Here is a 14,966-nt window from a genome sequence, read left to right as displayed (position 1 = left end):
GGCCTTAAATAAAGTTTTTAAAAAAATGTAGTTAAAACTTTTTTGAATTCTGTTACTACTTTTTTTTCTCCAATTTGCCTGTTCAATGCCTCCGTAGTTTCATACTGTTGTTAAACCAGAGGCAAAAATAACACATAAATACGTTTCTTATTTTAAGCTATAATTCATTGAAATACCCGAGATCAAAGAAAAATAATTCTGATTTCAGAACAACTTGGACACATTCCTAATATAGTTTATTCAGTTAGTTATTTACCGGTGGACGACAATTGCTTCGATGTCCGCCATTTTCATTTTTGTTCTTCAGGGATTTGCTAAAACCCGCAAACGACCATTGAATGTATATATAAAGCAACAGTAAAGAATTGAAATAATATTACCACGCTGTAAGTTTAATTTATAAATTTAATTGAGAGTACCGGTACATCCACAATTTGACAGTCATTATGAATTTCATGGCTTTGTTTGTTCAATGATGCGTAACACTAATACCCTATAACGGCACGTGGATTTGCTAATCATGCCCTGCGGGTATTAAACCAACACAGGTGTTGAAACCTTTGCGTGTACACAGTGTAAATCCTTTTATCTGTCAGACAATTAAAATTTGTTAGAAGCCAATCTTTGTATAGCGGTAATTCAGTGTACTTCTTGTGTACGGAGAAGCTTTTAATAAACCTTATAATATCAGTTAAAATTACATTTCTTTCTTAAATCATATTTCTGTAACCTGCATTTATTACTAATTCTTTGCTTGTAAAACTCCATATCAATAAAATTAATTTTTTATCATCCGCATGTATATTTCCATAATTGCTTGTAAAACTTCAAACTATCTTTCAAAACGATTTTTAGGAATTGACTGGCAACAATTTATTTCACTCATTTTACATTAAAATAAATATAAGACTTTTACAATAAAAAAATTAATACTATTTCAATTTATCAATCTACTAATTAATGGTAAAACACTACACTTGTGATCTTGAAAAATTTTCCGTATTTTGAATTTTGATACGGTTGCGGTTTTACTTTTAGTAAACGATAGCGACTTCCTAACTTCACAAGATGGCTACCGCATGATGGCCAATGGATAACACGTTGAGGAATTATTAACTTGATGAAGCACAGTTTTTTCCTTTGTCATCAACGGACATTTAATGGAATTTATTTTGTAAGAAAGCTATAGAATAAATATTTTATTGTTTACCTAGGCATTAATTTTTCTGCGTAAAATAATGAAAAAAGTTATAAAAGTGGCACAGATTTGCTCTGAAATTTACGTAAATTTTATTGATTTTGGGGCATTTTTCGTAAACTTGAGCCTTAGAAAGGTCGAATTCGTATATTGGGCGACCCCAGCGGTTCTGAGAAAAAAAAGTATCGACCTATAACCCGAAAATTACGGTAGGTAAAAAAGATTTGCAATTTACTTGAAGGTAAAAAATTTACTGCGGTAATCATGTTTCATACAATGATGATATTTTTCATGGAAATGGAAATGGAAATAATGTGCTCAGAAAAATGATTTTAAAAATTGCTTAACATTGATAGCTATCCAGTAAACTTGACCCATTAATTTTTTTTTAGCAATTTTATAAGCATATTAGAATTGTTTTATTCAAATAGTGAGTGAAAAATTATTTTAATATTATTTGCAGTGCTGCTAAAATCTTCAGCTCAGAATGTAAAAAAGCTAGGTGCCTTGATTTAAATATCAATATTTAGAGTTTAGAAATAAGTCTATGATGTATAAATTAGATATGCATGTAAAGGAAGAGAAGGCTTTTATAGGGAAAATGTTACTTGCATTCAGTTGTATAAAGGGGAACAACTCTGCACCAATAGTCATATTGCTTTTCATCACTCTCTGCCATACAAAGATCAACTATAATTTTCCTTCAGTTTATATATCCACTGATGGCTCATCATCAGACTGACAGTACATGGATTGCATGCAGTTTAGAAACCTGTAGATGGGGATTTTAGGCTTATAAACACCCATGTTCCTTATCTTAGAAGAACCCTTTCTCATGTTCAATATCTAAAGAATCAGCTGGGGCATTATTTCCACTGATGCTTTTCATATCTTCATATTTTTGCTTTTAGATGTATCTGGTTTACAAACAAGGAAAATGGTCAATTGTACATCGTACCTCATGAAAAATATATTCAGATAATTGTTTTCTCACAAGAATTTCATTCTTAGAATCAATAAGGTACATGTATATTTGTATAAGTTGAATTTTTAGGAAGGATTTAATTTTGGCATCTTAGTGAGGGTGCTGAGGTTGCCAAAATTAGGTATCGCTAAAAATTAATTGTGTTTCATTTACAATAACTTTTTTAATGATCATTTTAAAATCACTAAAATTCACTGGATGAAAAATACAGTTTCCGCATGGCTGAAACTCTATTGAAACTCTGCGGAAACTTAAGGTTACTAATAGTTTCCGCAAAGTTTCAGTGCAGAAACTTCAAGTTTCATCAAGTTTCCGCAGTGCGGAAACCAAAGGTGTCCACGAATCCAAATAGTTTCCGCAACTGAAACTTGCTGAAACTTGAGGTATACGCAAGGTTTCAGTATGCATATATGGTTGAAATACATATGGTGTACCATAGGTTTCCGCAACTGAAACTTGCTGAAACTTGAGGTTTACGCAAGGTTTCAGTATGCGTATACGGTTGGAATACTTATGGTGTACCATAGGTTTCCGCAACTGAAACTTGCTGAAACTTGAGGTTTACACAAGGTTTCAGTTTGCGTATACGGTTGAAATACATATGGTGTACCATAGGTTTCCGCAACAGAAACTGTACTATAAATTATACAATTTAGCCCAGCTTTTCAACCAAAACTCATTTTTCCCCTAAATTCTCAATTGGAAAAAAACAACACATTCACACTAGTTATCAAAGAATATTTAATGTAATTATCAACAATCACATACATTGGCTTGGCCATTTATTTTCTCTTGCATCATAAATATTTTTACAACTAAGTCCGAGCTCTCATGTCACAACAGGAGGACAGAGAAAATGTCTGCATTTAATGATGTCTCATACATGAGAGATATAATCTTGCGAGAGGAACTTAGAACTGCAATCAATCAACTAAACTTGAATTCGGTATATGCAAGTCTAGTATCATCAAGGAAATGTAAAAGTACTTGGTATAATAAATGCACAAGTTCACATCATTAGTAGCCAATAAGCACCAAAGTGGATTTCTTTGTTAAATATTCAGTTTGTAGTCCATCATCAACCAACAGAAAAGTCCTTGAGTGGTCCACATTTTTGAAGACCCACTTGCACTTCAAGTTCAAGTTGGATTGACCTGTTCGTCAGTTACTTCAGCCTATTGAAAATATATAAAAATATAGTTTAACAAAATCACAATCTAAATAAAACAACATGTTAGATCCTCTTGCATACTCGCTACACAACATGTAACAGCATCCATAGAAGGTCACGTCAAATGTCAAATACAGAACAACTCAGACTCTAGACTATTCATTCCAATAAATTAAATACAATAATTTTTGCATTCGAGTACTTGATTGGTTAATAGAATTTAACGTCTGACGTGACACTCTACAGGATGCCATTAGATTTTAGCCAATATGTGCACAGATCTAACATTTAATTTTAATAAGATTGACAAACTGAAAGTTCCTAAAACTGTTCTAGCACAAGCCTTTGTTTGATTAATTTCAGATTTTCAGCATTTTTGATCAGAATGATTTAAAATAAAATCTAAAAATTTATCAAGTGTAAAATCTCATTAGTTTATTAAAGTTGCCTCTTTTAAGGTAGTTCTATACTCGGCACTAAATGGGCTCAATCTTTAAAAATCTGCTTTTATAAGATAGACATACATCCCAGCAATGGATAGACACAAGAAAAATTATATGTCAACATGTTCACTTTTCAGCTATAGCCTATGTGTTCAGTATATACCCCGAAATGTAAAATAGTGAAAATTTACCTATCCTAGATTTTGTTGTATATAAATTAATTTAAGTCTAAATATTCAACTTTAATACCCAAAATAGAGTAGAAACATGTTAGTAAACAATAGAATATCATTGTTTTGCATGAATTATTATAAAAAAGATGCACTTTGTTAGGCTATTGTATCAAAATTAAATGTGAGAAAATATGCTTCACAGGAAAATCTCGGTCATTTAAAAAAAAATTATGGACTCCAACTTCGTAAATTTGCATTATTTTTATTAAATTATATTTAAGAAAAATAATAAGCTTAAAAAAATTATATGTTGACGCATTACTTTTCGTGGTATGAGCTCTACACTAAAGGGACCCCCCTATTTTCTTTCTTCCAGAAGTAATATATTGCCACATATTTCTGTAATACTGTTTATGTTTGAGTGTATACTTGTATTAACAAGGTTGTACATAATTTAAAACAATAATTATACACACCCAAAACCAAATGTCCCTAAAATTTATCTTATTTTACTCAAAAAAAAAATAAATAAATAAAACACACTTGTCTCTAAATTGGAGACGATGAAAATGAAAGTAATTCATTGATTCTCAGAAACTGGATGATTTTGCTATAGAAAGTAACGAATTGTGCTGCAAGTGAATCAACTTTTGTCAAATACTTATTCAAAAGATAATTTTGCATTGGGATTCGTGGGTAAGCAGGTTGGGGGAGGGGTATGTGTTTTATGCAATAATTATTATTCAAAGTAAATTTTGTAATGTTTGATTAGTAAAATCCATAAATTGTCTAAGTCTAATCGTAGTCATTACTTTTCTTCCGAATTATCACTATCAGCTTCAACTTGGCCGCCGACAATAGTCGCCTCGATAGTTTGATAATGTTCTGATGTAGCATGTATATGGTCCGTGTTTTCGGCGCGGCATATAAAACATGCATCATTCACAGAAATATCGTTTTATTACCTAATTATTTCTGTCAACCGAAAGTTGTTTCCAGCCTTCTCTTTTTAATTAATTTATCCTTAAACTGTAGAATATGTGTTTGTTGACGCGACTGACTTCGAGCAAAATCGTTACCGGATATTTAAAACGCTAAGTAAAAGTCAAACCAATATAGTTAAAAAATCTCATCTCGGAAAAAGGAAGCGCGGTTCCGGTTTTACTATTCGTAAATGACGTAGTGCGAGTATAGACCTACTTTAAACACTTGACAAGGGATAATGAAATAAACAAACTTGAATGTATTTAAATGTACTGAATATGTATGTATGGATTTGTTTCTGATAAGATTTTTAGAGTAAATTAAGGATTTTTTTCTTCATTTTACTTGTTCATCAAAATATTTTTTTTACCCCTAACCTAGACCCTAAGACCATGATTCATGATATTTGAATAACAACTAGAGGCCCACAGACCTTATAGGTCACCTGAGTATCATGTAAAGCCTAGAAAAAAAAATATGTTTGTTCCCGACCGACCCTAATATATAGTGCCGACCCTAAATTTTTTTTTAATGCTTTTGTCCCATGAAGTGCAAGATTTCATCCGGGGAATTATAGTCTCCAACTTTGCAAGCTTTTCAACATGTTCAAGACAGAAAGAAGTTTGAGTTACCTTTCTTTTTTTTAAGTCACAGAAATGCTTGAAAACACCATTTCTTTTGTCATTAATGTTACTTCTATACACTTTTTGATTCAAGAAGCAAAAAAAAAATGTTTCAAAAAAAAATAATTACCTACCTATCTACCTATATTTTTTCAGCCTGAAAGGGGAAACAAATATATATTTTTTTTCTAGGCCTAACAACTTCCACTCAATTGAATTTTGTTCGTAATTTAAACAAAAAGCCATGAAATTCACAATTTTGAAAGACGCACCTTTGTTTATCATAATTATACACTTAGTTAACATGCTTACTTTGGTTACTTAATACCCAAAGGTAGATCAGAGTAATAAAGATATAATGCAATTCCATTTTATAACCACCAGTTGTGTACCCCACCCCACAGGAACCATTAACCCTGGGGCCACACATTTCAAAATTTACTGAATGTTTTCATAGGTTTTATTTCATCTTTAATGGTTTGATTAATTCCAAAGAGCTATAAGACCCCATACCGAAAAAAGTTATAACTTAGTTATAACTTTTGTAACTAAAAAAAGTTACAAAAAAGTTATAACTAAGTTATCGGAGTTTGGAATGGCATGTTTTAAGTGAGGTATAATTTAGTTATAACTTAGTTACAAAAAAGTTATAACTTTTTCATAACTTTTCACCTTTTATTGAACATAAATACAGCAAGTACATAAAAGTTATAAAAAAGTTATAACTACAAAAAGTTATACTTATTAAAAGTTACACAAAAAGTTATAAAATAGTTACAAAGTTATACTTTAGTTATACCCAAATAAACAGTGGAAAAGTTACAAAAAAGTTATACCCGAAAAAAGTTATGAAAAAGTTACAAAAAAGTTATACCCGGAAAAAGTTATACCCAGGAAAAGTTATAACTAAAAAAAGTTATACCTATTATAAAGTTATGAAAAAGTTACAAAAAAGTTATACCCCAAGAAAGTTATGAAAAAGTTATAGAAAAGTTATACCTAAAAAAAGTTATAACTGCAAAAAGTTATAACTATAAAAAGTTATACCTATTAATAAAAACTTTCGTAAAAGTTCCAGTGAAATTATACACTGTATGTTAACCTGTTGTGGATTTACTCAGTTATAAGCTTTTAAAAAGCTACTCATTAAAATTTAAAAAAAAAAAATTTTGAAATTTATACAAAAAGATTATTTAAAACATATTAAAGGCAATAACAATTTTACCTAACAAACACCATAAAGATAGCTTGGTTTATTGTCAAATACAACTAAATGAATGCACATGCAATTGTTTTAAAAATTCAAGTGTACCTTATTTTACATCATGTCATCTACAACAGATTGAAATTTCTCTGGTTGTTTTAAAGAATAAATTTTTAGCATATAGCAATTAGGGTCTTTGTAAAATTACCTAGCAAACTGCATTCTACTCTTGCTAATTGTATAAACAGACATCATTAATTTTTAAATATTAACACCCTATTTATTTTTGATCCAGCTGTATTTCAAAAAAAAAAAGAAAGGTTCTATAAACAGTGATTTCAGTCACAGTTTCTAGCTGCATACCACCCTCCTTGCACAGGTATCCTTGCAGGTGTACAGTTGTTTATCTTTATTATTTGAAAATAGGCTGCACTGAAAGTTGGCTGAGTTAGCTGACAGACTTAGCCATCGTTTGACAGGCCGCACTGGTAGTAGACCAAGTTAGTTGAAGGACTTGGCCATCGTTTGACAGGCCGCACTGGTAGTAGACCAAGTTAGCTGACAGACTTAGCCATCGTTTGACAGGCCTCACTGGTAGTAGGCCAAGTTAGTTGAAGGACTTGGCCATCCCTTGACAGGTCGCATCTGTAGTTGGTCAAGTTAGTTGACGGACTTAAACGTCCCTTGACAAGCCGCACTGGTAGAAGGCCAAGTTAGTCAACGGTCTTAACCGTCCCTATATTGACAGGCCGTACTGGTAGTAAGCCGAGCTAGTTGACGAACTTGGCCATCTCTTGACATGCGGCACTGGTAGTAGGTTAAGTTAGTTGACGGACTTGACCATCCCTTGAAAAGCCGCTCTGGTAGTAAGCCAATCTAGTTGATGGACTTGGTTGTTCAATGACAGGCCGCACTGGTAATAGGCAAAGTTAGTTGAAGGACTTGACAGGCTGCACTGGTAGTCAGCCGAGCTAGTTGATGGACTTGGTCATCCCTTGACAGGCCGCACTGGGTCAGCCGAGCTGGCCGAGGGACTTGGCTGGTGGACTGCGTCCCTCATTTTAGCTGGTCAGACGTCTTGGCTGGTGGGCAGTGTGACTGGTAGTCGGCTAAGTTTTCGTTGAAATATGCTTGCAATTTTAACCTTTTCTTCAATTCTGCAAAAAATTGTAAAGGTTCAAAATTTAGATTATAGATATTTAGATAGTATTTTTCCAGCACTCATTTGCATATTAAATTGAAAACACTCTTCCATATCAATTAATTCAAATTCATTAATTCATCCAAAACATGGAAAATACAAGACTAATTTAAGATCTATACTTACAGGAATCAGTTTTAGATTGAAAGATTTATTGAATTTTGAAATGAAAAAAAATTTACTTTACCTTAAACAAGTAATATTGTGAAGAATTTCATGTACTCCAGGTCAGGACAGATTCAGCTCATGGAAACATCATGTACCAATATTCTGCTTTATAAAAAAAAAAAGAAAATTAATGTTAAATTATTCATTTCATTGCATTAATTAACATTGCAGCTAGATCATGTTATGAGCATGCTGATGCGTATAAGGCTTCACAATATTTTAACAGATCAGGGAATCTATAAACAATTGTGGGAATAAATATGACAAAGAACATATTTGATTAATATACTAAATGCTGAAAAATATTATGCGTTTCAAATACTTTCAATTTGTTTACTTCAGTCTTTGTCATTCGACATACCAATCAAAACAAACAAGAAATCTAAGATTCACACGCCTAGAATTGTGTTCATTCCCAATATTTCTTCTTTTTGGAATGTTATTCCAGAGGTACTAAGTATACTTTACCAAAATCAATAAAATGTTAGCATAAATATCGCCTTACCAACTGGTTTTATCTCCTTTTTTTCTATCAACACTTTCAACATCCAAACATTCAAATCGTCCATGGAAAAATCCGCGCTCTGTTATTGACCAATCATAGAACTCAAAAACGTCACGTGATCGAAAAAAAAAAAAATAAATCATTATTTAATTTATTTTAAATGCAAATAAACCTAATTGTGTAATTTCAACCTTAAATTAAAAATATAAATACCAGTTGGTGTTAAAATTTTGAATTTATCTTAGTATCAACAAAACGGACATCGGAGGCCGGCGGCCGCCATATTTGCCGCCATTTTGAATTTAATATTTGTTTATTTGTGAAAATAACTATTATAACTGGGTTATTTAATTATGCAAACAATAAAATCTACATGTACTAGTCATCTGCTTAAATCTTAATATAACTGGCAGTCTTTATTCACAACATCGTAATATCTGTTCAACATGAACATGCACATACTCTATGCTGCTGTTTATCTTTTTAGCCACCGATATTACGACTGATTTTCTTCAGATTTCAAACAACCTGTGTAGAATTGAACCATTCAGAGATTGTGTAATACCCAAGCTGAAATATTTACGATGTGTTGGCCACAAAGGTCACCTAGTACAAACACCTGTCTCACAGAAAACAATAGGGAAATTTACACAGTTTTGCACACGAAGACTTCATGAGATTACATTTCATACTGTTTATATCTCTTGCAGTACATTTATATTTCCCCAGAATTATGAAATATATTCATTCCCAACTTCAGATGTAAGTGCATTATTATAATTTACAAGACAAATATTATGTCTTATCAGGGTCTCAATAAATACGTATTTTCTAAGAGAGAGAGAGAAGGAGAGAGAGAAAAATTAATTATTCTCAACTTCAGATGAAACTTACATGACAAATATCAATTTAAATAGACAATAATATTTATTACACACTCATGACATGTACTGTGTACACACCCTCAAACACCACAGAGAGAGAGAGAGAGAGAGAGAGAGAGAGAGAGAGAGAGTTTCATTTATAGATGTAATTCACAAGATTTTATTTCACATCCCTTCTGTTGAACTTGACATGGCTGTGGACAGCATATTTACCGGTATTATGAATGAGAAGTCGATCACTGGTAGTAAACAATATTATTGTTCAGGAATTGACAAAGTTTTCTGCTGCAGTGTTTGAAAAAAAAAAAAAAATTTTGAACACGATCAAAATTCATTCAAATTAACACTTAGTTTATATGTTATTTTTGAAAAAAAAAAAAGTTGGTGTCAAGTAGTATCCATTAAATAACCCCCAAAACTTGTAAATTTATACTGGTAATGCTTGAAAATGGCTAAGTTCAGAAAAGTTATGTTTTAGTTATACATGAAAATGACAAAGTCCAGAAAAGTTATGTTTTAGTTATACATGAAAATGGCTAAGTCCAAAAAGTTACATTTTAGTTATACATGAAAATGACGAAGTCCAGAAAAGTTATGTTTTAGTTACACATGAAAATGGCTAAGTCCAAAAAGTTACATTTTAGTTATACATGAAAATGACAAAGTCCAAAAAAGTTACATTTTAGTTATAACTTTTTTGTACCTCACAGGCTAGGTATAACTAAGTTATACTTTAGTTATAACTTAGTTATAACTTTTTTCGGTATGGGACCCACCCTAATACTAGAATCCCTGACCCTGGGGTCATGAATTTCATAATTATGGTAGAGGACTCAATGCCGATTACAATCATACCAACAGTTTGACTGCTTGATGTTCAGGAGGGGAAAAGAAGAAGGGGATTTTCAAAGATTGTATGAATTTTAGTGGTTTTGGCCCCACCCCTCAGGCCCGTGGGGGGAGGGGGGGGGGATAAAATTTATAAATTTTGTTCCCCTTCACCAAAATTGGTTGAAATTGGTTGAGCGGTTGCAGAGAAGCTGAAAATGTTGATAATACTTATCTTAAATAAATCATACAATTTTAGTAGGTAGCTCGCAAAATAAGACTTTCTAAGAAAATGTTAACATCTGTTAATTTCATGGAAACATATAACTATATTATATAAAACTTAAAAAGTAGAGGAAAGCAGCTTACTTGTTAACCCCCTCCCCCCCCCCCAACCCCACAACACACTATGATCATGATAATAAATACTAAATAGAGAGCTTAACATTACACAGTGAGATTAAGAAAAAAATAGAAAATAAAAACATTAACTTTATGCTTTACTCCTTAATTTCCTAAAATAGAGCTACATAAATTATATTAAGTTCTTACTCGCTGTTAAAACATACCTTTTAACAGAAGTATTCTTCATCCTCTCCTATTAGCCTTAGTTTTCAGATGATTTGTTCAGTAGATATCTGAAATTAAAATAGATCAAGTTAGTACAGTACCGTACATTAATAACTGTTTTTGTTTTTAGCATGAGCTAAGAAAAGTCCCCAAAACCACTTGCATATCCATTTCCTTGCACCTGACATTCAGTTAAAATTCTAATAGACACATGACAAAGAAAAAAAATGATAGAAAATTGTATCATTTTAAAATGGACACACTCTGGTCTAATTCTAAGTGGTAGTCGTATCACAACCACAATTTAAAAAATCTTGAAAAGCAATTATATCTGAGAGTGAGAAAAATTAAAAAAGTAACAATTTTTCATAAAAGCAAGACTACATCTAAATTATGTTTGTTTAAGATATGTAGGCCTTCTTTGATTCAAAATTATAATCCATTGAATACTTTATTTTATTTATTCCATTTTGCATCAAAGGCAGATAACTATTTATATAATAAGACAGAACTTTGACTCTTTAGTGGCCATTGTTGAAAATTAATTAGTGATAGAAATATGGCAAATAGTAAACAGCTATAAACAGAGAGATTACAAAAATCTTATTTGTGTATCAGTCATTTTATCAAGTCAATAAAATTTAGAAGTCATATAGACGTAAAAGTATTATGTCAAATTTTCATAATGGGTCACACAGTGTGGCCCAGTGGTTAGAGCGACATGCCTCAAGTCGGGAAGTAGGTGCTGATTCTTACATCACGGGTCTGAATCCAATGTAGTACATAGAGACCACTCCCTCGGATGAGAGCAGAGACTGTGTTGGTGATGTATCCACATGAATAAAAAGTTCTCTAAACGGATATCATAATTTCTACGAGCAACAAACAAATACTAGTATATGACTATATAATATCAATGCATGCAACCTAAGAAATTGATAATGGCCAATTGCTCATTTCATCAAGCTCCAGTCTATCATAATGCAGAATTTATATACAGGTAAACAATAGCTGTTCTGTTGATATCAAGAGAATCATGTTTATGGTTAATATGATTTAAAAGTGATTTCTGATATTTAGAAACTGCATGGTGCAGCACCATATTGAATATTTGAAGCCCAAGGTACAAAAGTATTTCTAATGAAGAATTAAACCATGCACACTAAATCAAGTTTTAAGTTGCTTAAATAGTCTTATCTATTTCATATAGATCAAAACATGCATATGTGTCAACATGAAATTAAAATTTAATTTAAAATAAATATCATTTTAAGTTTAATTCATCATAATTATGCCTTGTAAGAAAAGATGCTTATGTACGATTCTAGATTGCATGTATGTTAAAAATATATTGAACCCCTTCCCCAGCTGTGCAGCACAGTCTTCCATCAATAATAAAAACAACTAGAGCAAAGCTCGTTGCAAAGCAACGAGTAGGTCTTCCGTCCGGTTTTGACCGGAAGTGCCGGAACAAAAGGAAGCAGTGAGCTAAGTAGTCTCCTGTAACTTTATAATTTTAATTTTGCATCAAAACCTTCAAAATAAGCCATTTTTTGCTACTTCCGGTTTGACCGGAAGTGACAACGACGGACGAAAAAATTACTTTTTATGCTCCCAGAGACATATGTAACCCAAAACTTGTCAAGAACGGCAAAAAAACGCGTTTTCCGACTACTTCCGGTTTGGCCGGAAGTGACGACGTCGGACGTATTTTGACAACTCCAATAGATAGAGCTTGATATTTGAAACAACTTTGCTTCTTGGATGTATTACAAATTCTCAATACTTTTTGAGATATAAAGGAAAATCTTTCGGCCCCTCTAGGCCGTTCATTTTAGGGGCCAGCCCTTTTTTCGAGATATCATTTGAAAGATCTTGATAATCTACACTTCTTTTGTTCTATATGTTTTAACAAAATATTTGCAGGTAAAAAGATATTTTAGAAAAGGTGTCAAAAATTTTGAAATTCGCGATAGGACTTTTTTCGGGCCATTGCGAGCGCCGTCGTGCAGCACTTCCGGAGAAAAAGAGTGGTATGTGTCACATCAGCACACGTTGCTCTATCATCGCTGAAAATTTCATGCTTCTATGTTGAGTGCTTTTTGAGAAAACTGCCGGACAAAGTGACCCTCTAAAAATCACTAAATCGCAAAAATCTCAAAACCGGAAGTGACGTCATCAAAACAAAAAAAATTATATCAGGTTTGTTTGATGTTCTATCAGTCCTGAAAGTTTCATAAAAATCGAGTCAGCCGTTTCCGAGAAATCGCGTGCACAAAATCGGTAAGAAAAAAAAACAATAATAATAAAAATAGTGGAAAAGAAACCTAAGAATAACAAGAAGGTCTTCCGCTGAAGACGGAAGACCTTAATTCAGCAAAAAATAAATGTACAATTCAAGAAACTACTTCTGAGAATAACATTGAACACATCCAGCAGCTATAATGACAATAAAGCTCACCTTTTCTGAAAAAAACATAAGCGTTCGATTTTCCAAATGAAAAAGTTAACACCGGATACAAGTACATAACGATATTATCCTCTAAAACCAACCTACATTTAAAATTCAGGAATACTACAACACGTTGTGTAAATTTTACATGATCGGGACGATGCAGAAAATACAATAGCATATTCTAATATTCATACGAAAAACATGAAAGATAAATACAATGGTGCAAAATACATGCATGCGTTTAAACAGCAGTTAATTATATGTATAACAACCTAAGCTGAGAATGATTTACAAGGCGCTTTTTCACAATAATTACAATTGTACAATGGTCATTTTGAATTTTTGGAACGCGCCATTTTAGGTCAACATTATTCTTACGATTTCAGACGATAAAAACAAAAATAAAGGTGCTCTGAACTGTAACAAATAACTACCTGTATCTAATCTGCCGTTTGGGGTGCCTTTCTTCAGTGTAGATTCAAAAGATCTTCTCATCTCTGTTGTTTTTCTTGAGCAAATTCTTGGTGTTTTCTTCGCCATTTTGTCCTTCTTTCTTCTCTGAAAATCTAACCAATGAGAGAGAAGCATTCTGCCGCGATACGCCACCTAGTGATTCAAATTCTTTACAGAAAATTCAGTTTAGTTTTTCGCATTTCTCTTTTGGCAATTTTTTTTTTTTTTTTTACGTTTTAAATGCAAATGTCCTTGTATATATATGGCAACAGAATGAACAGTTTTGAATGATAAAATAAAATTGATCATGGAATCGAAGGGGATAAAAAGCGAATTTTAGACCTTTATTACATGATTATGGTAATTGTTGAAACGGACGAGCCGACTGTCCTAATGTTTTCAAATAGAATGATTTAAAGTCACATGTACACATGTACTTCGATTATTGTGTAAAAAAAAAAAAAGAAAAGAAAAGAAAAAAGAAAATGGTATACAAGTCAACAAAGTTATGCTGATGGCATATTAACCACATATGTGCAACTCAAAAGCAAAATTGGGGTTATAAGAATTATTCATCAATTGTTGAAAATTTTCTACTCAGAAAAATATCAACATGAATGTACAAGTCTATTTGTTATCTAGGAATTTCCTGTCACAGCTTACAAATTGAAGTGGGGAGATTTACCAATATTTCTCCTGAAGATCGATTATGTAGATGTAAAATTCATTTTGTTTTTATAACATTGTCATATGAAAAAAAATATGATCGTCAAACATGTCCCCCCCCCCCCCCCAAAAAAAATCAGTTTATTAATAGTAAATCTCCATACTTCTCAGCTTTAGATGATGAACCAAAAAAAAATATTGGTCACTCAATACAGAAGATACGGAAACTCTTAATTTTGCAGGCAAATTTATATAAATGATTTCATGTAATAGAAGTGGTCATAGTCCTTTACACATGTCATATGTAAATTCTTCTTTATTCCTTTATAAAACAGGATTATTAATTGCTTTTAATAATTGTTTTGCTATTGATTGACTTATCTTTTCCTTATTATTGTAATAATCTCACACTTTTCTGTTTTGGACTCTAAATTAGAAATAAAATGTTGTTTTGA

The 14,966-nt window shown here is 32.0% G+C and overlaps 1 protein-coding gene and 2 long non-coding RNA genes across 7 annotated transcripts in view; 1 reads left to right on the top strand and 2 right to left on the bottom strand.

Annotated features, from left to right (window-relative positions):
- The window catches only part of LOC134231951 (synaptotagmin-14-like), a 38,277-nt gene that overhangs the window by 18,224 nt on the left and 5,087 nt on the right, over positions 1 to 14,966 (top strand). For 4 of the 5 annotated variants that reach the window (XM_062713905.1, XM_062713906.1, XM_062713904.1 and 1 more), the window contains one exon: positions 1,662 to 1,700. The exons of the other annotated variant lie outside the window; for it this stretch is intronic. In XM_062713905.1, coding sequence (XP_062569889.1) covers positions 1,662 to 1,700 — 39 coding nt within the window. The remainder of the gene's footprint in view (positions 1 to 1,661; positions 1,701 to 14,966) is intronic. 5 annotated transcript variants of the gene reach the window in all.
- LOC134231961 (uncharacterized) lies at positions 2,953 to 13,443 on the bottom strand. The gene is made up of 3 exons (XR_009984663.1): positions 13,399 to 13,443; positions 10,937 to 11,005; positions 2,953 to 3,337 (listed from the first exon to the last, which is right to left on the bottom strand). It is a non-coding gene; the product is annotated as an uncharacterized LOC134231961 (long non-coding RNA).
- Positions 6,801 to 9,181, bottom strand: LOC134231945 (uncharacterized). The gene is made up of 3 exons (XR_009984661.1): positions 8,656 to 9,181; positions 8,170 to 8,255; positions 6,801 to 7,938 (listed from the first exon to the last, which is right to left on the bottom strand). It is a non-coding gene; the product is annotated as an uncharacterized LOC134231945 (long non-coding RNA).

The sequence above is a fragment of the Saccostrea cucullata genome, unplaced genomic scaffold (assembly GCF_032062105.1).
Source record: "Saccostrea cucullata isolate Sc308-1 unplaced genomic scaffold, CSIRO_AGI_Scuc_v1 ctg323, whole genome shotgun sequence".
Lineage (NCBI taxonomy): Eukaryota > Metazoa > Mollusca > Bivalvia > Ostreida > Ostreidae > Saccostrea > Saccostrea cuccullata.
This window is presented reverse-complemented; position numbering and strand designations above follow the sequence as displayed.